The following is a 26275-nucleotide window of genomic DNA, read 5'->3' as shown; positions in this document are numbered from 1 at the left end:
GACCTGCTCACTACCAATATCATGTTAGGACAGCATGAGGAGTTTTATTCTTCTGACCAAGACTTTCATTTAATTACCTTAAGTGAGAACCGGTGTGCAGATGGCTTCAGTGCTCTGACGTTATATCTGGTAGATATGGGATGCAGCCTTCGTACTGATGTTTTACAGACGACAAAAACTCTCTGTGAGCCAACTCTTTCTAAACAGGTCCGTATGATCGGGCTCACGCGGCCGAGGAGCATGACACTCAACCGAGTGAGACAAACTTCTGCAGTTAGCTAACGTTAGCTAACTTAACTGACGCTAACAGCGGGCTAGTTGAACAGCGATTACAGCTAACAAGCCTAAAAAAGAGACAAACATATGCGTACAACTCTTTGGGACTGTTACCTCTAGAGATAAGAAGTGCCCCCCTGTAGCTAACACCTGTTGAAATGAATCAGACAGCCATGTTGTAGACACATCTGTTGAGCTAGCTAAATGTTAGCTAACTGACTCTAGCGGAGTTGTGCGGCGAATAAACAAAAATAACCGTAATGTCATTTTTGTTAACTTGGCATTATAGTGTTAGTGCAGAAAGCTCTTTGGTGGCTGCCATTTTCGGGAAAAAAAGTCCGACAGATAACGTAAATATCAAATTTTTGCTCCACAACACTCGCTAACTGAGAAGCCGACTGAAAGGAGCTTCTGTTTGTAAACAATGTCACACTTCCGGCCTTGTTTTTTCAGAGTAAAACAGCTTTTCTCTTTCCAGAATAAAAGCATCACACACCTGATATAATCAAAAGTAATTATTAAAATGAATAATGAATCAATTAAGTTTCGGTAAATGTAATACATGTAATATAATTTGACTTAAAATATATTTTATCATAAATTCAAACATTCCTACAGACAATATATTGTATGTCGTAGACAACTTGGAGCCAAGTTGAGTATTGTGTTAATATACTCAATAAGTTGAATATTGCATTGTTGTTCAAATATTATGGTCAGAAGTATAGGCATACAAGTGTTATGATGTAAAATACACATGTGTAATGAGGTGAATAATGCCAAGTGTTTATTATTATAATCATCATTATTATTATTATTATTATTATTATTGACAGTCAAAGTGAATTTGCATCCAAATTATTCTAACATTGTACAAGCAAAAAACAATACATAAGCCAGGTTCATGTATTTGGTCTTTTTATCCGCTGCAATCAAAATACATGAAAAGCTATTAATAAAGGACCACAGGCAATATGATTACACCCATATTTTCAGTTTATTGACAGTAGTAGATATATTAATAATCACACTTTATAAGATAACTGCAACAAGATTTTATAATAAAGTACAACAAACATGCACATTCCTGCTTTACAGCAATTATGATTTTATCTTAATATATACACAAAGATCATTACCACTCTCCAATCACTTCTGTAAAGTCAAGTCTTAATATACAGATAAACTTAAATGTTTGATATTAGCCTCACTGGCAATACAATAAAAATTAGATCAAACAGTAGCACAGCAGTCAAGGCTGTGTGTAAACAACAATGGCACTGCTTGTTAGTATTTTTTTCCTTGTACTCATTACAAAGAACAAATCCATTTAACACTTTTAACAGTCTATACTTCATGCCACCATAGTAGCTGCAGAGCTGACATTTGATTGTGTGATTAGCATTTTATTGTTACAAGGTTAAATCACTTTTAAAACATCCCATATACTTTGATACTCAATGATAGCTTAAATGCTACATACCACATTTTTTCCCAGTGATGTACGAAGTCTGATTTATATTTCAAAAGAGGTTTTGCGACAAAAACAGCCAAAACAGAAACAGAAAAAAAAAAATTCATGGTGGAGCATTTACATTTCAACAGCTTAAAATGTGCAGAGAATTCTGTGTTTAGCCATTTACAACTGTGATTGTCACGAATACTGATTCTCTCAGCAGCTGATTTAGTTTTACCCAGAAAAATAAATGTGTGTTTTCTGTAATCAGTAAATCAGTCTAAATCAGTGCACAGTTGCAGTTTTGTTTTTGTATTTATACTGTCCATTACATAGTTTTACTGGTGATGTGAAATATACCATCACTACTAACAACAACACTGCCTACCCCATGAACAAGACCACTAACTTTGATAACACTTACTACCACTACTACTATTACCACTACTGTTGTTACGAACTCTATTAGTAGTGTGCCCCCTTTCATCTCCCACACCCAGGGCATTTCCACTGGTATCTGGGGTTTTGTACTTCAGTAATTTGTTCCATATCAAGGAGAAAGCATCATTATTTTGTGGGCATGTGAGTAATCCATTATTTGTCTCATGATAGAAAACATGCACATGTAACACTACTTTTTCGTATGCAGTCCATGTTCTTATATTTGTCGTGGGCTTGGGCTCACGCACATGGTGCATCAACACCAGGATGACGTCTTTGTCATCATCTGTGGGCACAAAAAGAAAGAAAATGAGCGTCAGCAAGTGAGGGTAGAAAATTGTGGTTCATAGCTCAACATCTAATACAAAAAGATTTTGTTTGACCAATAAATGAATATGTTGGTTATAAAAGTTATAAACCAGATCACAAACTGATCACATGTACTCATCATCTCAATCTTTTCCTTACCCTCAACATCGCTCATGGCTGCATCAACATCTGCCCCAACTCGTGAACTGATTGGGCAGAAGAGGACTGTGACCATGTGATTCTCTCTTGTTTGAACAAGCCGAACCCCGTCCTGACCTTGCTGCTCCATTTTTTCAATCAGCTGTTCATCAGCCCGAAAGGTTTTACCGCTGACAACACTCTTGTACAGCACTGTGGGTATAGAAGAAGAAAATGACTGTGCAACTAACACAGACTCATACATTCAAAACTATAAGCAAACACTGACTTGTGTCACACTATGAAGTACAATACTGCCATAATGAATGTTGTTGGTCAGTGCTTCTCTTTAGGATACTGTACTGATTACTGATTAACCTGCAGAACTAAGAGGCTCCCAAAAGGACAACTAACACATTCTAAACTGTATCTAATTATTCAATATATTAAAGGAGACATATTATGCTCATTTTCAGGAATTTCATTTTATATTTGATGTTCATATAAGAATACGTTTACATGCTTTAATGATCAGTTTTCTCATGCAGTCCAGTGGATATGTTTGAAACGCTCTTTAAGCTCCCGTCTCTTTAAGGCCCCCCTCACAAATACCCAGTCTCATCTGATTGGTCAGCTCACACATGCCTGACCCAGCACCGCTAATAACAACAAAGCAGCTGTGCAAAATCAATTCTTATGTGCCAAATTAGCCGCTAGACATAAATGATGCTATTGTGCGACGTGGTGACAAGTTTTTACATATGTCGCACTAGATTCAGTCAGACAATTGAAGACAGACAGCCAAAAGAAGCACAGTTGTTGGGTAGCTAAACATCAACAAACATTAATATGATAAATTAAATTAAAAGAACAAGAATGACCTTGTGATCGCTGTAGAGGGCCGCCAAAGGAGGGACCACGCCTGGATACTGCACCTGGCGTAAAACATATAAAACAGACATACACGTTCTGACTAAGTATAGTATACACATCCAAATCAACACAATTTTGAGTTATTATAGAATTTCAAAGTAATTATTACACATTAAATGCCACAAACCTCTTGTGAATTGTGAATAGTCACTATTTGGACCACTATAGGGCACAGGTGGACCACTGGCACCTGAGGATCCTTTCCCAGATGAAAAGCCTGTCACATAAAACAGCAGAAATGCACTCACTGACTCTTAAATAATCCTTCAGAAGAGACATTCATTTTGAGTCATGATGGAATATCAAAGTGAATTTTACACATTGAATGCCACAAACCTCCTGCTCCTTGTGAATAGTCACTATTTGGACCACTATAGGGCACATGTGGACCACTGGCACTTGAGGATCCTTTCCCAGATGAAAAGCCTGTCACGTAAACAGTAGAAATGCACTCACTGACTCTTAAATAATCCTTCAGAAGAGACATTAATTTTGAGTTATGATGGAATATCAAAGTGAATTTTACACATTGAATGCCACAAACCTCCTGCTCCTTGTGAATAGTCACTATTTGGACCACTATAGGGCACATGTGGACCACTGGCACTTGAGGATCCTTTCCCAGATGAAAAGCCTGTCACGTAAAACAGCAGAAATGCACTCACTGACTCTTAAATAATCCTTCAGAAGAGACATACATTTTGAGTTATGATGGAATATCAAAGTGAATATTACACATTAAATGCCACAAACCTCCTGCACCTTGCTCTTTGTGACCATTTGGATCACTATAGGGCACAAGTGGACCACTGGTGCCTGAGGATCCTGTCCCTGATGAAAAGCCTGTCACATAAAACAGTAGAAATGCACTCACTGACTCTTAAATAATCCTTCAGAAGAGACATTCATTTGGAGTTATTATAGAATCTAAAAGTGAATAAAACCCATTAAACATGTCATGAGTGTGTGAAGAGGAAGAGATTTACCATGTGCTCTTTGTGATTGGTCACCAGTTTGGCTACTATCAAACTCCATCAGACTTGTGTCTGACACAGGGCCTGTTATGACTCCACCTATTATAAAGAAATAATAATTAGAAAAATGACTCTGAAGCTAATTCATGCATGAAAGAGTTGACTTAAAACCTTCACGTAGGACATTCAGGAATACTTAATGAACAGTATAAACTGATGCCGGTTGAAAGATGTTTATGAAAATGAAACAAAAAACTGCATGATAACCTTTGTCAGTATTCTGTTGTGGCTCAGCATTTTTGAGTCCTTCCAGATTATCAATGTGAGCTTGAAGGAAACGCTGGACATTATCCACCTGGCCCTTAATTTCCTTCAGCATGCAGAGGTAATCCAAGACCCTGTCATTTTTGAGAGCATCTGGAGGAAGAGAATCAGTTTGTGTGTGTTACATACAATAGATGGCCACCCCCAGCATGGCCCAAACACAACAAACTAAAACAGCTGCCAAATGTGAAAGTGAAAGTAGCTGCTAGCAAGGCTGTACACACCCAGGAGAGAGTCAAATGGGACGAATTCTTTCAGCTCTTTAAAGACCGCATCAACCGGCTCCTGAAACAAAAATATTACATTTCAGAATGGGACATTTGACTCTCTAACCATGTCATTTTTCTTTATCTTTACATTTCAACTTGTTATCTCACCGGTTTGTGGATTATTTCATAGATAGACCGTCTCATTTGGAATTTATCAGTTCCAGGAAACAGGGAGCGCAGATCATCTTGAGACAGTGACTTGATAGCTGAGTCAGTGCACAACCCTTTACCTGCAACAACAACAGGTGTGGTGTTCTTAAGATCATGGTTGATAATAACAAAGAAAGATTTCAAGAAGTATTCAGATTTTTCACTTAAGGTAAAAGTATGCAAGTCTTAGCAGCAAAATGTAGTTCAAGTATCAAACGTTAGAGTAGTCATTCTGCAGTCAAAAAGTCCCTGTTAAACTATTATATGTGATGTTTTGGGATTTGTGTTATTGCTGCATAAAAGGTGCAAAAAAAAAATAGTTGAAAACATTCAAAACTTCAATACAATTATCAACAGCATGTGAAGAATAACACTTTCAACATTCAGACATTTATGTATTCTTTCGTAAAAATCATGCATGCTAACTAGCCAGCTCGTGTCCACCCCAGTACACAGCTTTTGAGGTAAATGTGTAATCACCAACACTAACTACGTAGCTACTGGCAGCTACTGTTGGCACTGGTTAGCAGTTACTCTGGCTACTATTTGTATTGCATGAATTCAACAGGTGGCCAATTCTTATACAGTATATGGCACCTTTAAAGTATGATCCTGCTTCAGATGTTTGAGGTAGTGAAAAATCAACTTTTCATGAACTCAGAAAAAGTTTTTAGCTCTGTGATGATGCATTCTCCGGGTACTACCAGAAGATTTTTTAGATTAGCTCATCTAGCAGGAGAGCCGTAAAGGAAAATGATATCAGAAAAAAGTCAAAATCAAATCCACTGCATTTACTGAACGGTATCTCAAGCTGTCAGACAAATGTAAAGGAGTAAAAGGCACCAATATGACTTCCAGACAGTCAACTGTGATTAAGAACTGTGTAATTACCTTTAATGATTTATTTGCACTCTCTAAAATGGCCACTTACTCTGGAGCACAAGGGCTGCGTCCCTGTTGATGTTTCCTATTTTCCTCATTAACTCTGACATGACATCACCTGTGGAAAAAAGAGAGACACACACACACACACACACAAAAGATTTAACATCTGTATTTGAACAATATAATGTGTTGTGTATAGGTATAGAATAGAGAAGAGTGTGGGAGGACGGAGAGAAACCAACCTTTGAACTGACACGACAATGACAGACTTCAGTAAACTTGTGAAACTTTATTTAGCAAGTTTTCAGCCCCTCTAGCGACTCTTTTGACAAAGCAGCTAGCGACAAATCTAGCGACTTTTTATTGTTATTGGAGACTTTTGGAGACTCTAATGAGAAAGCACGTATCGTTCTTATACTTCTCAGCGAGCAGTAGGTGCTCCCGTAGGCTCCTGCCCATCCCAAAGCCCTCACAGGCGGCCCAGTCCTCGCACAACAGTCCCTCCCAAATATGAAAGTAGCTGCTAGCAAGGCTGTACATACCCTGGAGAGAGTCACATGGGTCCATTCGTTCCCACTCTTTAAAGACCGCATCATCTGGCTCCTGAAACAAAAATATTACATTACAGAATGGGACATATGACTAGGTTATCATGTAATTTTTCTTCATCTGTACATTTCGACTTGTTAGCTGACCGGTTTGTGGATTATTTCATAGATGGACCGTCTCATTTGGAATTTATCAGTTCCAGGAAACAGGTAGCGCAGGTCATCTTGAGACAGCGACTTGATAGCTGAGTCGGTGCGCAAACCTTCACCTGCAACAACAGGCGTGGTGTTCTTAAGATCGTGGTTGATAACACAGCAAGAATTCAAGAAGTATTCAGATCCTTCACTTTAGGTAAAAGTATGCAAGTATGAGCAGCAAAATGTAGTTCAAGTATCAAACGTAAAAGTAGTTATTCTGCAGTCAAAAAGTCCCTGTTTAACTATTATATGTGATGTTTTGGGATTTGATTACTGCTGCATTAAAGGTGCAAAAATAACACTTTCGACATTCTGACATTTATGTATTCTGTCGTAAAAATCATGTTCAGCATGCTAACTAGCTAGCTCGTGTCCAACCCAGTACACAGCTTTTGAGGTAAATGTGTAAACACCAACACTAACTACGTAGCTACTGGCAGCTACTGTTGGCACTGGTTAGCAGTTACTCTGGCTACTATTCGTATTGCATGAATTCAACAGGTAGCCAATTCTTATACAGTATACAGCACCTTTAACATATGATCCTGCTTCAAATGTTTGAGGTAGTGAAAAATCAACTTTTCATGTACTCAGAATAAACATTTTAGCTCTGTGATGATGCATTCTCCAGCTAATGCCAGAGGGTTGTTTTAGATTAATTTATTTAGCAGGAGAGACATGACAGATAATTTTATCAGAAAAAAATTCTAAATCAAATCCACTGCATTTTCTGAAAAGTATCTCAAGCTGTCAGACAAATGTAAATGAGTAAAAGGCACCAATATGACTTCCAGACAGTCACCTGTGATTATGAACTGTGTAACTACCTTTAATGATTTATTTGCACTCTTTAAAATGGCCACTTACTCTGGAGCACACCGACTGCGTCACTGTTGATGTTTCCTATTTTCCTCAGTAAATCTGACATGACTGCACCTGTGGGAAAAAGAGTTACACACACACACAAAGATTGAAAACAACCCTGTATCTGATGAATATAATGTGTTGTGTATATGTATAGAATAGAATAGAGAAGAGGGTGAGGAGTTGGAGAGAGACCAACCTTTGGACTGACACGAAGATGTCAGACTTCAGTAAACTGATGCAAAGTGTCACCGACTGTAGCAGCTGCTGTTAGTCAAGCTAGCCGTCAGATATTTAACCAAAATTTTAAATAGCCAAGTCTATACCGTGTTTTCTCTCCAGGCTCGTCGATATGATTACTCACCACCTTCCGTTTACAGTCAACAGAAAGTGAAAGTTAGATGCGGGGACTTTTGGTATCACGTCACGAGGCGCAGGAGACTTCACAGTGATTGGCCGACAAAAAAGCGACTGGCGACAAATCTAGCAACTTTTCCTTGTGTGGTTGGAGACTTTTGGAGACTCTGACGTGAAAGCACATCTCGTTCTTACACTTTTCCACGGTCCCAGCTGCATTCAGAGCTGTAGGAGAGGTTCAGCCCTCCGCATCCATACTGCGAATCAAGCATGCGCGAAGTCGCCGCTGGCTGACTTAAAATTTGCTTTGTCTAAAATAAATCACTAAGGTAAAATAAGTTCAAATGTATTGTATTTAATGTCGATTTTGACAAGAAGTCGCCATCTATTTCATATTGGCATTGATTCTGAGTCAATGGGTCAAATGAGCTGGAAGCTATTGAAATAAAGGAAGGTGTATTCATGAAAAATGTTGATTATTCTTTAAAACATTCATGCAAGAAGGAAAAACCACTTAAATACAATAAAAACAAACAAAAACAAAACACAGTTGTATCTCATTCAACCAGTAAGGGAAGACATTTTGGAAAGATTACATTTTTAATCTTAATTTATATTATTATTTTAATGTATTTACTGATGCCATGATGCCAAGTAATTAAAGCGGTCAAATAAATATAGTTGAGAAAAACACTATGATGTGGGCCCTGTATGTTTGTAGTATAGTAGACATGTTGAGTGGCAGTAAATGGAAATACTCAAGTACAACTAACAAAAAGTAGACTGAAGTGCAGCACTTGAGTAAATGTACTTCATTACTTCCAACTTTAAACATAAGATTAAGGTGCAGATAACCTCTAACCTTTGTGTCAACGCTTTGTTGTACCTTTACTCAGAAATCCACATTCACATAGTTTTAAAGGTTCAGTGAGCATCTTATTTTGTCTGCTGCCTCTCAGATCTGTCCAGTTTTAATGTTCAGTTCCTTTGACTCGCAGGCTGCTGCTGATCAGAGCTGTGCTTTTCCATCACAGATCCATCCAGCTGTCTGTCACAGCATTAAGGTGGCATGTTACAGTAACTCATGTTTCAGTAACGCAGCCTGTTCATGTTGAGCAAAGCCGATAGGGGGCAGCACTGTACAGCTTTTATTACCACACTTAACATCTTAACCTGTTCAAACACAATTCACTGTTTTATTCAGTCTCAGTTAGTCAATGAACCTGCTGACATTTCTGTAAAATGATATTCTTGGCTCTGTATAGGTGTATCAATACTTTGGATGCATCTGGACCCCAGTTTCTACAACTGAATATCTAAAATAAGAAGCAGAGGACTAAAATCAGCTGATTATTTTTATACTGTGTAGTGTGTGAATCTATTGAACAACTACTCTCGCCTCATTTAAAAGGTTAAAGAGGATGAGCGGACATGGTTGGGTTTGATCGAAGTCAGACACGTGACTCAAATCAAATCAAGTAACTTTCCCCGACAGAATATACTGCACTCTTACCTGGAGGATCTGACCTTTAAAAAGAGAACAGAGAGGGTATCAGCACCTGTTTGATAATGATATTATTGACCAATTCATTTATCCAGTTCAAAAAGTGTGACAAGGAACGGAATTCTTATTGTAATCGTTGATAATCAGCTAAATAAGAGTAAATAAACAAAACACTTTAAAACAGCCTTTTTATTTCTTGATTGTTTTCTTCAGTTTTTGATAACAACATCACAACACAAGCACATTCATATTATTTAACAAGACAATATTACAGAACAGTTTAAATAGGTTGGTTGACCCACGTGGACACCCAGGTCTCTCACACTGTCTTCTAAAGTGACCGCATGAAGATATTTGTGCTGAAATGTTGTTAACAAAAATTAATTCCTGACTGCAGGTGAAGAGGACGGTGATGGGGAGATAATGCCCTGATGTTGTCAGCCCCTCAGTCTTCACCAGCACACCTGTCAATCCACAGGTGTGCAAAAAGTTTTGCCCTGTGAAGCAGTGAGATACTGAAAGCCGGAATTAAAAACACAGAGAAAAAGAAAATAGAAACACGAAATAGACCCAGACAGGTCAATCAGGTCCAAGTCCTAGTTGAGTCTCAAGTCATTCATTTTCATCAAGTCAAGTTGCCAAATCCATTTGTTAATGCCCACAACTGTAAGAGGAAAAGCAAAATTACCAATTTGGGATGAGGAAGTCAAGTAAGACATTATTTGTGTTGTTTCATGGTGATAAACGTGATGAATAACAAGGCAAGTTTTCTTGTATGTGGAACAAAGTGACAATTAAAGCAGATGGCCTTGCTCCCTAGACAGTGTACGGTGTGTGTGTGTGTGTGTGTGTGTGTGTGTGCGTGGTGTGTGTGTGTGTGTGTGTGTGTGTGTGTGTGTGTGACAGCTGCAGTCCCACCAAAAAACTTCTCAAAGAAAGTGACACACACGCGCTACTTCAGTTCAGCTTTCTCCCTTCATGATAAAACGGAAAGTGAAGAAAAGACACCGACACCAAAGCTGGTGTGTGTGTGGGTGTGTATGTGTGTTTGAAGGCCTGTTGGCAGACGCACTGCTGACGGTAGGTGAAGTGTTTTTCGGCGGCGTGCCTTCCTGCGGGGGGCGAGACGGCTCCTGGTGGCTCTGCTTGGTCTCCTTCGTGTCTGATGGTGGAATAAAAGACACGTTTGTGTAGATCTGACTGTGCAACATAATCCTGTCTGCCTCATGACACGCACAGGGAAAATGTGACTACTCCTTCAAGCAGCTGAAGAGAGGAAGTCGGGATGTCTCCGATATCAAATCAAGTCTTTTGAACAGAACACAAACATTAATTATGTGAGCAGAAGGAGGAATGAAGCTCTTCTTACGACGTGTACAGCTGAAGTGTTTAGATATTTCCACTCTTTTCATGTTGCTGCTGGTCCACTGGCCTTATCAGCAGTGGCAAACTTTGGCCAGAAGATGGTAATCAGGTATCAGAAGCCCATCTGTTTGATTCAGCAAATGCAGGAGTCTGAACGGAGAAGTTTCAGGGGATGATATGGCCTCGAGCCTATAACTTGAAGATCGTGCCAAATCTGCAGTGCATCAGCGGATTGAAGGATGGAGCCAAACAGATGTCTCAGTCTTACTCGCTGGTCTCATTTTATGAATATCAAGACATCATATCAAGGTTGATTCTGAGTATGTGAATGAAGGCTTACTGTTCAAAACGGGCAGCACGTCACCATGAAAAGCATCCAGCATTCAATCAGAGACCCACAATACTTTTTTTTTCTCTTCCTTTCCGTCTGTGTGTTTTTTATGTTCTTGTTCATGTAAAAAGGTCTAGAAAGTTACAAAGCCAGCAAAGTCAGCACCAACAGAAGCTCTTCTCTCCCACAGAATATAGCGCTCCTTAAACACCTCTTCAGATTGACACCATGTCACACATTTGAATCATACATCAGGGTAGAAGTGAAGCTAGCTGGAAAGCTAAAAGACACGACAGTCAACCAGAGACTTGGTGAGTGGAGCAGGCTCAGACGTTTGTGAGCTGACCAATCAGAGCAGACTTGGTATTCAGAAAAGGGGCGGTCCTTAAAGAGACAGAGCGTTTCGGACAGAGGGGGAATACAGAGTTGCAGCGGTGGATAGTATGAGAAAACGTATGTGATTTTTGAGCTTGAAGGAATTAGTGAGTAAGATTTAAACTTCAGGAACGCTTTTCAAGAACACTGGCAGCAAATTTCAATCAGCGAATTACAAAAATCATGAGTAAAACAGATAAAACGAACTCCTGTAGTCCAAGATCAAAAGATAAAGATAAGGGAAAAAGATAATCAGGATAAGCTCACTCAAGTATGTCGTGCCTCTGGAATAGATAAAATATCTAAAATCACGCACTGACTAAAAAGAAATCACGCACTGACTAAAAGTTCAGAAACAAGAGGCCATGAAGTCTTGAGGTGTCGGCTGACATCAGCGCTCTATAAAGGCAAAACACAGGCTGTCGCGAAGATCACTGCGCGAGGAGAGACAAGCATGTAAAAGGATCCGTGGAAATTGATTGTATGTCTAAAGATTTCCAAGATGATTGATCGAGCTTTGTAGTATTCTGCTCCAAATCTAATCCAACAAAAAACACCAAGATTTCATGCAGAGGAAAGACAGCAAATGTGTGATCTCCTTTCTTTTTAGGCAAACTGCTTCTGCTCGTCCATATTATCTCCTCTGCCTGCTCCATCATCGCCTGCCTGTGCAGAGTTGAGGTTTCGGTGCTGCAGCGCGACACAAATTGACACCGGCAGGAATGTTTGTGTATGAGCTTAGAATTCGACAGTTTGATCAGAAATATGAGACTGTTGTTTAGTTTGGATCGAGCCTTGATAACAGGATTGTATATATTTTGTGCACTTGAGTTACTCAACGGCAGTGAAAACAACAGCATCTCAGCAAATAATGTAACAGGTGTGGGTGTTTTTCCGTGGCAGTCCAATACCTCCAGACTTTTGGCAGCACCAACAGAGATGACAAAGTGGAGCAGACAAATGTTTACCTAATGCCTAATAATATTCCCTCAGGGAGCTGGAATTGAGTTGCAAGACAGTAAAACGACAACGGAGCACAAAATGGACTGGCTGCTGAACAATACCAGCTGCTATACGGGAAGAAATTTGTTTTGTATTGTCATTCTTTTTAGCCTAAAACTCTCTCTAGCTTGGAAGGAGATATTGTAATTCCACTGCCAAAGCAACTTTTACCACCAGAATATATGTTAGCTTAGTGTGTTTCTGCAAAACGGCAGATAATTTAAGACTTAACAATGTTTTATGTTGCAACTTGATGCTTGTTTGGGTTAAATTTTTTATTTTTTATTTTTCCTTGTCACAACGCTATGCTCTGATGGGTTTAGGGACAGAAAACACTTAGTTAGGTTCGAGGAAGACATCATGGTTTATCTAAGAAAACCTGTTTTGGTCTCGACAAGAACAGCTGGAGGTGGGCCAACTTCCTATGACAAAAGATGGTTTGGGTTTCCACAGCAAAACAGCTGGAAATGTTCCCAGGTCTCCTTAAAAACACAGTTTTCTATGCGTCAAAAAAAGCTGGAGATGGTTCGATTTCCTCAGAAATAAAGTTGGTTTCAGACTCCACATCTCCGCTGGAGATAATCCAGCTTCCCGTAAAATAAGATGAAAAAAAGCTGCATTTGGTCGCCACAAAAACAGCTGAAAATGTCACCAGATCTTCCTGGAGAACAACCAGCTTTGTCAGTGCAAAAACAGCTGGAGATGGTCTGACTTCCTGTGAAAAAGACGGTTTGGGTTTCCAAAGAAAAACAGCTGGAACCCGTCCCCGGGTCTCTTGAAAAAACACCTAGTTTTGGTTGCCACAGAACCGGCTGATAATATCACCAGGTCTCGTTAATCAAAAACCCAGTTTCGCCACCACAAAAACAGCTGGAGAACCGCTTCCTGTGAAATAAAGTAAGCTTGTTGCCAAAGAAAACCAGCTGGAAATGTCACCAGTTCTCCTTCAAAAACATCTGTTTTTTTTAAATGGGAACGGTCCAAATTCAATACAGTTTTGGCCACCAAAAAACAGCTGTAGATGACCTTGATGACTGAGCTGTTAAAAGTCAATGAATCCAAATAATGTAAAAGATCATTAAAAATATATCTTATTAACGTCATTGGACTTTCCAGCAATTACGGGGAAAAAATGGTGATTCCTGATGTAAAGTGGGAAGAGCATGTTGACCTTCTCCACTCAAGGGACAGATGCATAAAGACAATGTCAAGCAGAAGAAGGCGACGTTTTTGCATGGTCCTTTGATATGAACGACGCTGAGATAAGTAAAGATGAGACTTTGCTGTAAAACAGCGTCCCAGTGATGCAACTCGCGCTCCGTCTTCACACCAGGAGTCTGATCTTTCCCTCTTAACACGCTCAATTATCGCAAAATGTGATTTTTCTCTCATCCGGGCACAAGCAACATGCTAGATTAAAAGTCAGGGCTTTGTAGACACAAATTCGCACACACACACACACACACACACACACACTCGCTCACAGTCACAGACATTGCCCTCAGTTATTATGCATTCATAAATCAAAAGGTTGTGACGGGAATTAATCTAAAACGATGGTGAGTGTAAGTCACCGGATGCAAATATGACAGCTTTATTAGAAAACTAGATTGCTTGAATTTGTCTGAATTAATGTGACACTTTTTTTGATTAAACAGCACACTCCCCCCCTCCTCCCCCCGCTCACCGAGTTGGAGGCTGAACGGGGAGGTGAAATAGTCAACAGCAGGAAAACAGAGGTGGCTCGTTGCAGCCCTGTTTTCTCTCCCGTTGTTGTCTGTTCACAACACAGCAATACTTGATAAAATGAACGAGGCTCTCATTCTGAATAAATCCAAACTTTTTATGATCCAGACAAATTGAGAAAACCATGAAGAGTGCTCTGAGTGCTAACGCCTGCACGCTAATATACTTAGCGATGCTTATATGCAGATGTTTAGCAGGAATGATGCTTACAGTATGCTAATGTTTGCTCAAGGTTTATAGGGGTTATATTAAGTTGGCATTTCTTAATCTTGCTGCCTCATAATAAAAGCTTTTAAATAACTAAATAACAGAAGGCTTTTATTGTGAAGAATTGATAGGAAATTAATTATGTTTAACACTGAATTAGCTTAGCTTTGTTTGCAGCTATTCTTCAGTTGTACTGTGAGGAGGCTGCTCCGTTGAGCACTACTCAAGACAAGCCTGAAGCCTAAGTAACAATTTACAGATGAACCTCCAGGTGGTTAGCACTGTTGTACTGGCAACGCAAAATCCTGCTGCTCTGGGCGGATGTGCCGAGTCCAACCGAGCGGAGCCAAACTGCACTGCTACATTTGCAAGAAGTAGCCTAAAGAAATGTCAAACGTATCGGCTGCGTCCAAATGTTCGCACTTTAGCGCTCTTGCAGACTCGCTGATGTTGTGTTCGCTGGAAGTTTGCAAACCTTGAGGGCTGTCGAACTCACATTACATCCAGTCCACAAGGGCCCTCAGGAGGGTGTTCTGCAGACTTCCAGGAGTCCGCTTGGGCTGCAGACTTATTCCAAAACCCACAATTCACTGCCAAACGGACGTGACATTGCAGAACTTTTGATGAATAAGTCAAACAATTACTTTATTATAACGTTATTTGTATCGTGTAAGCTAAAAAACAATAATCGACCACGTCACAATACAGACTATTTAGACTGTAGAGGTTAATAAAATGCATGTTGTTATTGTAATGTTTAGGACTACTCCTGACCCTTTCTTTCACCTGAATTTCGAACAGAAATTTCACAATAAAAGCCTGCTAACACTAAAAAAGGACGCTAAGGGACGTGTCTTCGTTTTTTTTTTATAATAACTACTTTGACAAACTGTTCCGCCTGTTGTTCAGTATTTGTCATACCTGCTCCATTTTTCTTCCTCGCTCTCAAACATTATTTTTCTTCTATTCTCTCGTGCTTTTACCCTAACGTTTCCTTCGGTGCTCGCTCACCCCGCGGCACCTCCTCTCCACACGAGTTAGGAGAAACACTCTTCATTTCCTCTTGATTGGAGTCAACAGGGAAGGACGAAGAGGAAGATTTTCTGAGATGAGGAGTTTGATGACTTCAGACGCCTCCTGTCAGTGCAGTTTTTTCTCTTGTACAGATAAACCACCCCCCAACGCATGTTTGTAAAATAAGAGTGGCAGGTGTTGGCAGAGAAGAAGAGGGGGAATTATATAATAAAAGAAAAAAAAAGAGAGATGTAAGTCAGGGGTCATGTGAGACAGGTTTGTGGGTTATGATGGAAAATAGGGAGGGACTCTGCTGATCCGTCTGGAGCAAAGTTATTCCACCTTTAGAGAGGAGGGGGAGGAGAAGGGGGGAGGAGGAGGAGGTGGAGAGGGAGTGATAACCAGCCTGCCGCAGGGAGAGAGAAGCTAAGTGGCAGCTAACGACAGAATGCAGATCACAGGCCGACGTGCACAACTAGACGGTGGCCTGGAGGTTGGAGCAGCAGAGTTTTGTATTCAATACAAACAGCCTCGTGGAGCTGGAGCGGGGACTACGTGATGTGCGTGCACGTGTGTGTGTGTGTGTGTGTGTGTGTGTGTGTGTGTGTGTGTGTGTGTATGTGTTGGAGGGGAGAATTCTGGGTGTAAGGGCTAAAGAGTGCTTTGGGAGCGGAGCCAGGAGGGATGTTGCAGCAGCCCAGGCGGGATGACTAAAGCATGAAAGGAGGGCTGGGTAGAGTCCCTTGCGAGGGGGAGGGAGGGAGGGAGGGAGGGTGGAGGGCTCTGATACAGTGGATGGTGTGGACTGCAAAACCTGCAGCGGCACACATCTGCGATAAACTCTTTGGTAGAGAACAGGAGCTAGCCTTGGTGCAGGTGGAAACATCCATGAAACAACCGCAGACAAAAAAAAAAGAAGCACCTTCTGTGTTCCTCTCGTATTTTCTACGGAATATGAATATAGCTTACTGAAGCTGCCGCCTTCAGATGGTTCAGATGCCTCTCTGGTGCATAAAAAAAAAACCTCCTGCCTTCAAAAAAATCCAGCATTGGTAGAAATGCTGAATATTTCAGATGAAACCACAGCATGAGTCACGTCTTCATTTACTTCAAACAGACGGAATTAAAAAAAAGCAGCATTGGATTTACAAGTCTGCTATGTGGCGGCCAGTGGATGTCTTATGGTTTGGCGTTAAATGTGGGACGGTTACACAAAAACCATCCAAAATGTCAGAAAAATAAAATGATTCTGTACTCTCCAATGGCGTGGGAGCCTCGACTGATCATTTACACTCCTGGTGGATTCTGCTGTGCGGCTGCTTTGAGTATTGGTGCGTGAATGTGTTCAAATGTATTTGCGTGTGTGTGTGTGTGTGTGTGTGTGTGTGTGGGGGTATATGTCCATTCTCCCACTGCCGTCTTCCCAGCAGGAGCCAAGCTTCTTAAAGAAAACACACATCAAGCGGCGGTGAGATTTGCTTTGTGTGTGTGAATGTAAGTCGCAGTGTTTGCGCTCCTGTGCTGTGCGCTCACGAGGGGTTGGATTTTTTTTTTCTTTTTTCGAATGCACCTTCTCAGGTCTGGAGGTGTGTGCACGTTTGGCGCGTGCACACGTGTGTCAGGGTGTTTCCATGTGCCTCATTGTGTCTCTGCATGTGTCTGCGTGGGCTGCTGCGTGTGATAGTCATGGGAGTGTGGTTCCCTTTTGATCACGACAGCAGCGTGGAGAAACAGATTACCTTTCGGTGCCGCGGCGACAGAAAAGCGCTCTCAGGTTGACAAACCTCGCCAGCAGATTTAATATCCTTCTCATTTCACCGGCAACCACCGGGGCTACAAGAAGTTGTACGGGGAGATGAATTGGATTTGTTTGTGAATATAATGCTAAATAGTCTCGACAATATCTGTCTTATTATTCCGTTTCTTGAAAATAGAAAGCGCGGCGCCGTGCTCCGCTGGGCCGCTTTAAAAAATAAAAAAAGATTGAATCACTCTGCCAAATTCAGCCGTGAGGTGATTAAAATGGATCCCTGAACTATTGATACAGCGCGAGGTTTTGTGGGCTGGAAAATTATAATGAAATACAAAGATGTTGGTTGTATGGTGCAACCAAATTAAAATAGCATGCTACACAGCAGAAGCAGATACAATAGATTCAATCAATCAAACCTTTTCACAGGAGTTGGAACGTAGAAACTTTTATTTGAAAATGTGGAATTTTCTGAGATTGCTGTATTTAGTAATAATCAGTCCAGCTCATTTAGATTTAAATTCAGATATTTGGGAGGGGGCATCATTGGCAGCTGTCTCTGCAATGCATTTCATATTTTCATTGGTGATTTACTCAAAATAAATAGAACCTACTCAAGTTAGCAATAACTAAGTCCTTACACCATCTCTGGTAGTATTTATCATGCAACATGTGGTCAGACTTTCAAAATAAAGCTTGCTGACAAACATTTCCCATATTATCACATATTGAGGTTTTGTGACTGTTATGAACTATTATGTAATGGTCACGGTTTGGTTAAGTTTACGCACAAGAAAGTGGTTCGATTTAGGAACAGATCATCAGTGAGTTACTTCCAACCTAAGTTACTAAGGGTATTTGACAAGCTGTGAGTGAGAACAGGCTTCCAGCTCTCACACACGAGGTTTTCAATCCAAATGTAGCGCAAAGGTTAACAGGATTTTCTAGAGAGTGTGCAAAAGAAATGTTACGTAACGCGCTTTCTTATTTTGCTCATGTTATTTGTGCTGGTTGTGAGCTCTGTTGCCTTCCGACAGACCCAGGCGAGACGTTTCCTCTTGTTTCCAGTCTCTATGCTAAGCTGAGCTAACCAGCCGTTCGCACAAAGCTCTACAGACCAAATCCTTGTGATGTCACGCTAACAACTACAGACAATTCCAGGTAGACGGATAAGCAAACCTGTTTATTTCTGTTGTAACTTTCAGCCGAAACTGTGACATTTTAAGATGTACGGTGACACTTGGTGATCCAACTCATCTTACGCTCCTGCTTTTCTTATTTCCTGTACTGCATTACTTTACTACTGTTCTCCAACCTAAGATAAGTGAAAATGTTGTTTTTAATGAGATATATAAAGAAAAAAACATGCATTTTAGATGAATGAGATGTACAAACTTTGAAATAACCCATCCGACTCTCATATCTTGATCAAATGCTGCAGCACCTGGAGAAAAAGAAATTAGCCATTAACTATTATTCCCAGATCTGTTAGATCAAACACTACCCATGACTTACTACACAGCCTCGGCTTCCTCATTATAATTTGATTTCACTTATTCGAATACACCTTCATTCACACTTTCAAGCTGTTAAAAAAAAAAAAAAATTATCAAAGATGTTGGTAACCTGTTTGTCACCGCAGTGAGCATGGCTGCATCCACACTCACACTGATATTAAAAATGAATGTTGTATTACATTTGTAGAATTATATTTAAGGGTTTAATATTGTCATGCAATAACCTGGCCATATCATTTTTATTTTGAAAAGCCCCCAATTTCCTGCTGCGACAGTAATAAGAGAAGCAGCGGGATGCTACTGTAACACTGGCCGGTGTGTACGCTCCACCCAACTCATAATCCACTCGCGTGTTGGCTTTTGCGCTTAGCATCTGAATTCTGTCTCATAATATGGCTTCGAGAATTATTAATGATGGGGATCTGAGGAATGCATGCACGGTAAACAGCTTTGTGTGATTATGATTATTACTCAGCAGGATCACGGGCGACCAACCAGAGTGCTGTAAACACCGTCTGTAAACACACTCTGGACTTTTTGGCAGCGCGGTGAAACTCATCATGGGGTGAGCGTGATCAAAGGTTGGTGGCACTGCTGATCCTCAAATCTGTTTCGGCTTCACGGGACGCCTGGGACGGAGGATAGCTGAAGATAAAAAGGCTGCTGCCTCCAATCAGAACATAACTACAGCCAGAGAGCTGTGACTTCATGATACATCCTGTATGTGAAATTGTTAGTTTGTAAAAGTGTTTTGTTGCTTGGTGTCTTAGAAAGTTCAATAATAAAAGAGACGCACATGCACACCAAGTCTTCACCCCAAAATGTAATGATTTCACGTTACGTGGGTCCAGCATTTTGGTCTGCCAGACTATGATCACGAGTGTATGGCTGGATTTGGGACCCCACAAATGCAGAAAAACAAGAAAACTTCCTTACATGTTAATCCGATTTTGATCAGCTCGCCAGAAGTTGGCAACCTGGCGAGCCAACCGACCAGCCCCCAACTGCTGCTCCGGTCAGCCGTGGGGAGGGGTTAAGAACTGAATCTGGCAACCCAGAAGAAGTTTGAGGAGGAAGTACAGCTTTCACCAGAGTTCTGTAACTTGCTCAGGTTGACCTTCTGTTTAACAAATAGGGAAACATTTTTGTACATTTGTCACTTTAGACATTGTCGCGTTCTGACGCTCACAAGAGCCTCCAATGGTTGGTTGCTCAGCTGCATGAATACCTTGAACATGCATGGCGGGGCAACATGTCTGCCCGTCACAGAATCGTCCTTGATAACGCTATTTTGGCAGCAAAACATTGTAATATTGAATATCACTGAATAACATTGAATATCTTCACCCTGGAAGGACTTTTCTCAAAGCTCTATTTCCAGTGACCCAAAACTCAGTTTACATGTGAATGAAAGGTCAAAACGAGAAAAGGCATTTTTAAGTAATTTAAGTAATACCAGTGTGTTAACAGGGCCTCAGTCTCTCTCTCGCCCACATTTGCAGTGGCGTTCCAATCCATTCATAAAGAAATTAATTTCCTTGCCTTGAACATCCGGAATTTTCTATGCCAAAACACAACTGTGTTTAAAAGAGGCGCGACACTCGGCGTGTAACTACTCGCCTTGACTGTTGCCATGAAAAGGATTGAGTGTACCAACTGTTGAATAAACATCAAATCTAAAACTTTTTTCAAAATAAAATCTATTCAAGGTGAAAATTACCATCTGACTTAAACGCTGTGTGGAGATAACTGGTTGCGATGGGATGCTGTCAGACTGACGGTGACATCTGTTATCACGGCAGCTTTATTAAACATTAAACATTAACATGTTTCAGTGTGAATGTGTGAAACAAGACTATGTGTCCTACCTGGTGCAGATGCGTGTGTGTGTTTGTGCGTCGTTTGTGCATACGAGTGTGTGCGCTCCCCTCCTGGTGCTGTTCTGTGTAATGCACCTAGCCTGAGGGCCAGGGTTGCCAGGTTGTGTAAATAAATTAAAGCAACAAATTATGTTTAAAAGCCTCTCCCTCAGGCCAGGGAAAACTGAGATCCATTATTCATAGCTTTTACTGCCGGGAAATCTAAAGTCAGGTGTATGTGTGTGACTGCTTGTGTGTGTGTGTGTGTGTGTGTGTGTGTGTGTGTATGTGTAGTACATGTTGGTCAATTATTCAAAGATTAACCGCCCTTACCCCATCACATTATCTTGTTGATGAAATTGAATACCATTTCCATTCTGATAACAGGAATGGAAACAGTGGACGTTGAACCTTGTTTTGTCCTCGCGCTCGAGGCTAAATGGAGAAATTCTCTGCCACGACCTCGGTCAGGAAACTTCTGAACTTTGAAACACTTCTCTTTTATATCGGCAAGCATCTCTTCAGTAAACAGCTGGCAGAAAACGGAGAACACTGCTTATGTGAGTATTGTTATGAAGCTTTGGAGTATCCTCATTCACACATTCTCTTTAAAAAAATCGCATTTGAAGATTCATCCGGAGGTTATAGGCTTTGTTGGAAATTCCGAGCAGAAATCATGTATGTGAGTAACTGGAGGGAAGCTCTGTGCTGGAGAGCTGCAGTCTCCTCCAGGTCAGCTGACTTGTAATTCTGCCAGCGTGTCCTGGCCAGTATCAGGATGCCCCCAGCATGTAGTTTGTTATACATCTCCAACAGAAACCTTCTTTACACACGACCACACCATCCTGCTTTCTGTAATCTCCACTGTAGAAAGACCATATTACAATGAAAACAATACAATGTTACTGTTGCTTATCCCTGCCAGATGCCATATCCACTGCCCTCCACTCAGTCGTCACACACCTTGAAAAAGCTACCTCAGGATGCTGTTTGTTGATTTCAGCTCTGCATTTGATACAGTCTCACCCGTGAAGCTGACAGGAACTTAACACTCTGGACTTGAGCACCACACTCTTGCAATTTGACAGTGGACAGACTCCAGAGAGAGCGGATCGGCAGCCTCACCTCCTCTATGTTAAGCGCTTCAACAGCGGGCTTGTGCGCTCAGTCCCCTCCTGTTCGCACTGTGCAGCAATCAAGGAAACTCCGATGTGAAGTACTCGGACGACACCGTTCAATCAACAGTCTTGCGGAGTGGTGCACAGCCAACAATCTACAGCTCAGCGTCAGCAAAACCACGGAGCTGATTGTTGGTTTTAGAACGAAGGAGGCAAAGACACAAACCCCTCACTACATCACTGCAGCTGAAGTGGAGCAGGTAAACTGTTTTTAGGTTCCTGGGATCCAACATCACAGAGAGCCTATCTTGGTCGTCACCTCCCTTGCAAAATAAAAAAAAAAGCACAGAATAGGCTCTAGTTCCTACGGAACGTAACAAACAACATCACAAACTGACATGGTGAGTGAACAGCCCAGGACAGGAAGGCTCAACATTGGGTGTTAAAACTGAACAGAACGTCTACATCTGCTCACCCTGCTGGCAAAAGATACAGAAGTATCCGCTGCCTTACCACCAGACTACGTAGCGGCTTCTTTCCTCAGGCTGCAATGCTCCTTCACTCATCCTCAACAGTGTTTTTTTAATTGTGTATCATAAGGGACTACAACGTGTGAACTACATTTTGTTGCACAACCCTGTGTTGTCAAATGAGCCTTGAACCTTGAACAAGATTCCAGATAGTTGCTAGCTTCGCTTCTTGGGCGGCTGTGGCTCAGTGGGTAGAGCGGGTCGTCTAGTGATCCAAAGGTCACCAGTTCGAATCCCGGTTCCCCCTAGTTGCATGTCGAAGTGTCCTTGAGCAAGATACTGAACCCCAAATTGCTCCTGATGAGCAGTTGGCGCCTTGCATGGCAGCCTCCGTCATCAGTGTATGAATGTGTGTGTGAATGGGTGAATGTGGCATGTGTTGTACAGCGCTTTGAGCTGTCGTTAGACTGGAAAAGCGCTATAAAAATGCAGACCATTTACCATTTCCCACTGCTCCCAGTTTTTTTTATGCTAAGCCAAGCTCAGTGTTAGTTTCCCTGTCAAACTCTGCAAAAAAAGCACATTTTGGTAGTTTCATATATGTGTAACTGTGTTAAGTTTTGGGAAAGTGATGATTACAGTACAAGAATGCAATCCCTGTTTCCCACCCTGCATCCCTTTGTTTAATGTTGTTTGTGTTATCAAACCGCGGAGTCAAATTGAAAATAGATCATCATTTAACCCACAATTCTGGTCTTAATCGTTGCCTGGATGCTGCTCGGCTCCCAAACAAACCATTACCAGAATGGAAGTGGAGTTCATTCGCTGTTCATTTACCTAAAGCGTGATGAGATGGGGTAGGTGTGTGGTGGAGAGGATGGGGTGTTTTTTTTTTTTTTAACAAATCAAATGCGCCTTTCATTAACATCTCCACAGAGAATAATGAGCAGAGGAGATTGAGGGTTTTCGCTCGTATTATTCAACCACTCTGGATGTATGAAGACATATAAAGACCCACCCTGAGCTGTAAGTCATAAGGATGTTTCTCATGAGTCACTTTTAGCCGAACGGATACATGATAATGTAATGTGTGATGTAATTTACCCAATCAAATCCCTGTACAGTCACTTCTGCTGCACTGGTATGCTCACTGCAATGTGGTTAAAGCTCCATTAGAGCTGTAATAAAGTTATGATTTCATTATAATTTCATTTTAATTTCGTGACAATTTCATTACACCAGAAAAAAACATCCCAGGAAAACTGATTGCAGGGCCGCCTCACCCTCATTAGACATTAATGTATTCCATCTACATTCGGTAAATTATACAAATGTTTCCATTTGAGGCTGCAGACAACAAGATTATCAGAGATGAAGAGGCAGATGCAGATCATTTGATCTTAATGGATCGGCCTGCAGAGAACTGGACGGATCACGTGATGACACACATGCTAGAAAGAAACTGGGACCTCATTTAGAAAAATAGTTTGAGATTTATCGTGAACATTGTTTTAAGATTGTTTTGATGATGTTCTGATGTTCAATTTCATAAAAGATGCCGAACATAAAACACCTTGTTTAAAGGAGCAGTATGTGGTTTTAGGGAAGAAATTTTGGTTAGAAGAAAATTTTATGCCTGAACAAATTATATTAACAACCTCTCTTTGTTTTCATGACCGAATAAACTGAGTAAACAAACTGAGCTTAAAGAACAACACAGTTTCCTACTGTTTGACTTTGTTTATATGTGGCGGACCCTGCCACCTTTCTATATTCAAACAGTGTTCTGAGGACCTTATTTTCCTCTGAGAACAGCTTGTTTATTCAGTTATGGAACAAATTTATATTTCTGAGTTTGTATTATCACCTAATTAATATTGTAAATATCAAAATTCTGAGTTTGAATTACTTCTTCAAAAATGACATAGTGCCCCTTTTAAGCAGGTTCTAAGAATCCTATTTGTATTTGCAAATCAAGGCAGCTGTGGCTCAGTGGTAGAGCCAGCGTCTTGTTATCGGAAGTTCGCTGGTTTGATTCCCCCGGTCTGCATGTCGAAGTGACCTTGGGCAAGATACTGAACCCCAAACTGCTCTTGATGTGCTGGTTTGGCACCTTGCATGGCAGCCGCTGCCATCAGTATATGAATGTATTTATGAATTACTGTAAGATGCTTTGGACAAAAGTGTCTGATAAATGCCCCTTCAATGTAATTTATGCACCTGTGATCTATAAATCACAAATGAACTTGAATTGACGGCACCTGTCTGGTGACTTCCCCTCATGCAGCGCCAGTACAGATGTGGGCTGTAGTCAGGAGTAGTCATGGATCAGAGGAGAAATCCCAGCTTTATGAACGACGAGGCGAAGGCGATGGAGATCGAGGAGACTGAAGCCAGATGACACAAACTATTCAGTCGACTAAAGAGTGGGGTGACAAACAAAGCCACGCTGCGTGAGAGTGAGTCACCACTGCAGGTTTGTTCATAAAGCTCATCCAAAGTCCCCCACAGGCTTGGATGCATATGTAACACCCCCCCCCATAATCAGTTAGGTCAAGTCTGGACTTTGCTTAGAGGTAAGATCATTTCCAAGTCAAAGTAGGGTTTTTATAAATAAACATGTTAGACCCGCATATATATTTAAACTGAATTATTTTATTCGTGTTATTTAAGAAATTGCACACGTTTGTGTCAAAAAGCCATTTCTTATGTCTCCTGTTATGAAACTTGAACCTCTCTGTATTCAAAGTGTTCGTAGTGTTTCTGGTTTGGCTCGTGTTAAACTGTAAAGGTTACGTGAGGCCACATGAAGTATTCATACATCTTCCTGGTGATCTCATTCTCAGGCTTACAGTCCATTTTTCAGATTTTCCCACCTACTTTATTCAGCCCTGTTTTCCGTTAACCGCGGGTCCTGCTGTCCTCTTTATCTCAAGAAGAATTATGAATTCTCAGTTTGGTCTTTTCTCTCTGTCACCCACCATCATCTACTTCTGTTGAAGCTCCCTGCTGGAGTCGCAGTCTGATACCGGAGGGGCCCGCTGCAGGCCAGTCCATCCTTATCTCCTTCTAGTCGGCTTCCTCCGGGCGCAACTGTTCATCTCTCTGCCCGGCAGGTTGTTGCTGTTACCGCACCTCATCATTTGCCTGGTGTCCACCCGAGGGCTTGTTAGTCGTTGGTCATTTCAAACTCAGACCACCTGCCGTGCAGACAGGTAGAAAGACTGGAGAGGGAGGAGGAGGGGAAATGAAGGGCTGCCACGTTACATAACAGAAGGGGCTGTCTTGGATAGAGCTACCTGGTTATTATTGTTCAAATCGCCTGTAAAAAAAATATACAAAACATGTTTCTCTTTCTTTCCGTATGCAAGTCAATGCAATGTCTTCACTAAGTGACAAAAACATGCTGTACATTCATAACTTTTGTTTATATGTTTAGTGGTTTGCATGGAAAGGATTTCTGCATATGCATCAATGACAGAAAACATTGTTAAAATAACATATAGGACATATTCATTGTTAAAATAAATGTCTTGTTCAAATATTCAGTTGGTGTATGGAAGCTTGGAAGTACAACATTTAGTGAAAGGCTGTCAGAAATGTGAAAAATATGATTCAGAGTCCATAAATAATTTCATTTGTTGTGTAATTGCAATGATGTTTGAAAAGAAATATAAAACATACAAAGAAATATGAAGTTTAAAAAATGCATACTAAGGAAATTGGGGCTTTACGTGTATAATGTAAATAATAAATATGTGCAGAAACAAAAAAGAAAAAAAAAGTTTTTTAAAGGAGAAACAATTAAACTAAAATTAAATGTTAGCAACTTATTTTTTAAATAATAAACTAACAGCGGTATTTACCAATATATTTAGTTACAGTTTTGACATTT

At 40.8% G+C, this 26275-nt stretch overlaps 2 protein-coding genes and 1 long non-coding RNA gene across 4 annotated transcripts in view; 1 reads left to right on the top strand and 2 right to left on the bottom strand.

Moving 5' to 3' along the window:
- akap7 (A-kinase anchoring protein 7) overlaps positions 1 to 709 on the bottom strand; it is a 51536-nt gene extending 50827 nt beyond the window's left edge. For both annotated transcript variants that reach the window (XM_030405052.1, XM_030405053.1), the window contains exon 1: positions 78 to 709. In XM_030405052.1, coding sequence (XP_030260912.1) covers positions 78 to 242 — 165 coding nt within the window. In that variant the 5' untranslated portion in view covers positions 243 to 709. The remainder of the gene's footprint in view (positions 1 to 77) is intronic.
- Positions 710 to 1177: 468 nt separating this feature from the next.
- On the bottom strand, positions 1178 to 8321 carry LOC115573565 (uncharacterized). The gene is made up of 16 exons (XM_030404383.1): positions 7965 to 8321; positions 7769 to 7837; positions 6851 to 6972; positions 6698 to 6758; positions 6202 to 6270; positions 5229 to 5350; positions 5076 to 5136; positions 4795 to 4944; positions 4540 to 4626; positions 4307 to 4396; positions 4098 to 4187; positions 3890 to 3979; positions 3681 to 3770; positions 3502 to 3555; positions 2642 to 2833; positions 1178 to 2459 (listed from the first exon to the last, which is right to left on the bottom strand). The coding sequence occupies exons 2-16, from the start codon at positions 7827 to 7829 to the stop codon at positions 2137 to 2139; spliced, it is 1662 nt and encodes a 553-aa protein (XP_030260243.1). The 5' UTR covers positions 7830 to 7837; positions 7965 to 8321; the 3' UTR covers positions 1178 to 2136.
- Positions 8322 to 17006: 8685 nt separating this feature from the next.
- LOC115574411 (uncharacterized) lies at positions 17007 to 25928 on the top strand. The gene is made up of 3 exons (XR_003982483.1): positions 17007 to 17134; positions 24668 to 24856; positions 25383 to 25928. It is a non-coding gene; the product is annotated as an uncharacterized LOC115574411 (long non-coding RNA).
- Positions 25929 to 26275: the final 347 nt, after the last annotated feature.

The sequence above is a fragment of the Sparus aurata genome, chromosome 22 (assembly GCF_900880675.1).
Source record: "Sparus aurata chromosome 22, fSpaAur1.1, whole genome shotgun sequence".
NCBI lineage: Eukaryota > Metazoa > Chordata > Actinopteri > Spariformes > Sparidae > Sparus > Sparus aurata.
This window is presented reverse-complemented; position numbering and strand designations above follow the sequence as displayed.

Coding starts and splice junctions, on each gene's coding strand:
- LOC115573565 (XM_030404383.1), bottom strand. CDS start 7,829: ATGTCAGATTTACTGAGGAAAATAGGAAACATCAACAGTGACGCAGTC. Junction 5,137..5,228: donor ATGAAATAATCCACAAACCG/GTGAGATAACAA, acceptor TTTTTGTTTCAG/GAGCCGGTTGATGCGGTCTT. Junction 4,945..5,075: donor CCCATTTGACTCTCTCCTGG/GTGTGTACAGCC, acceptor CTCTTCCTCCAG/ATGCTCTCAAAAATGACAGG.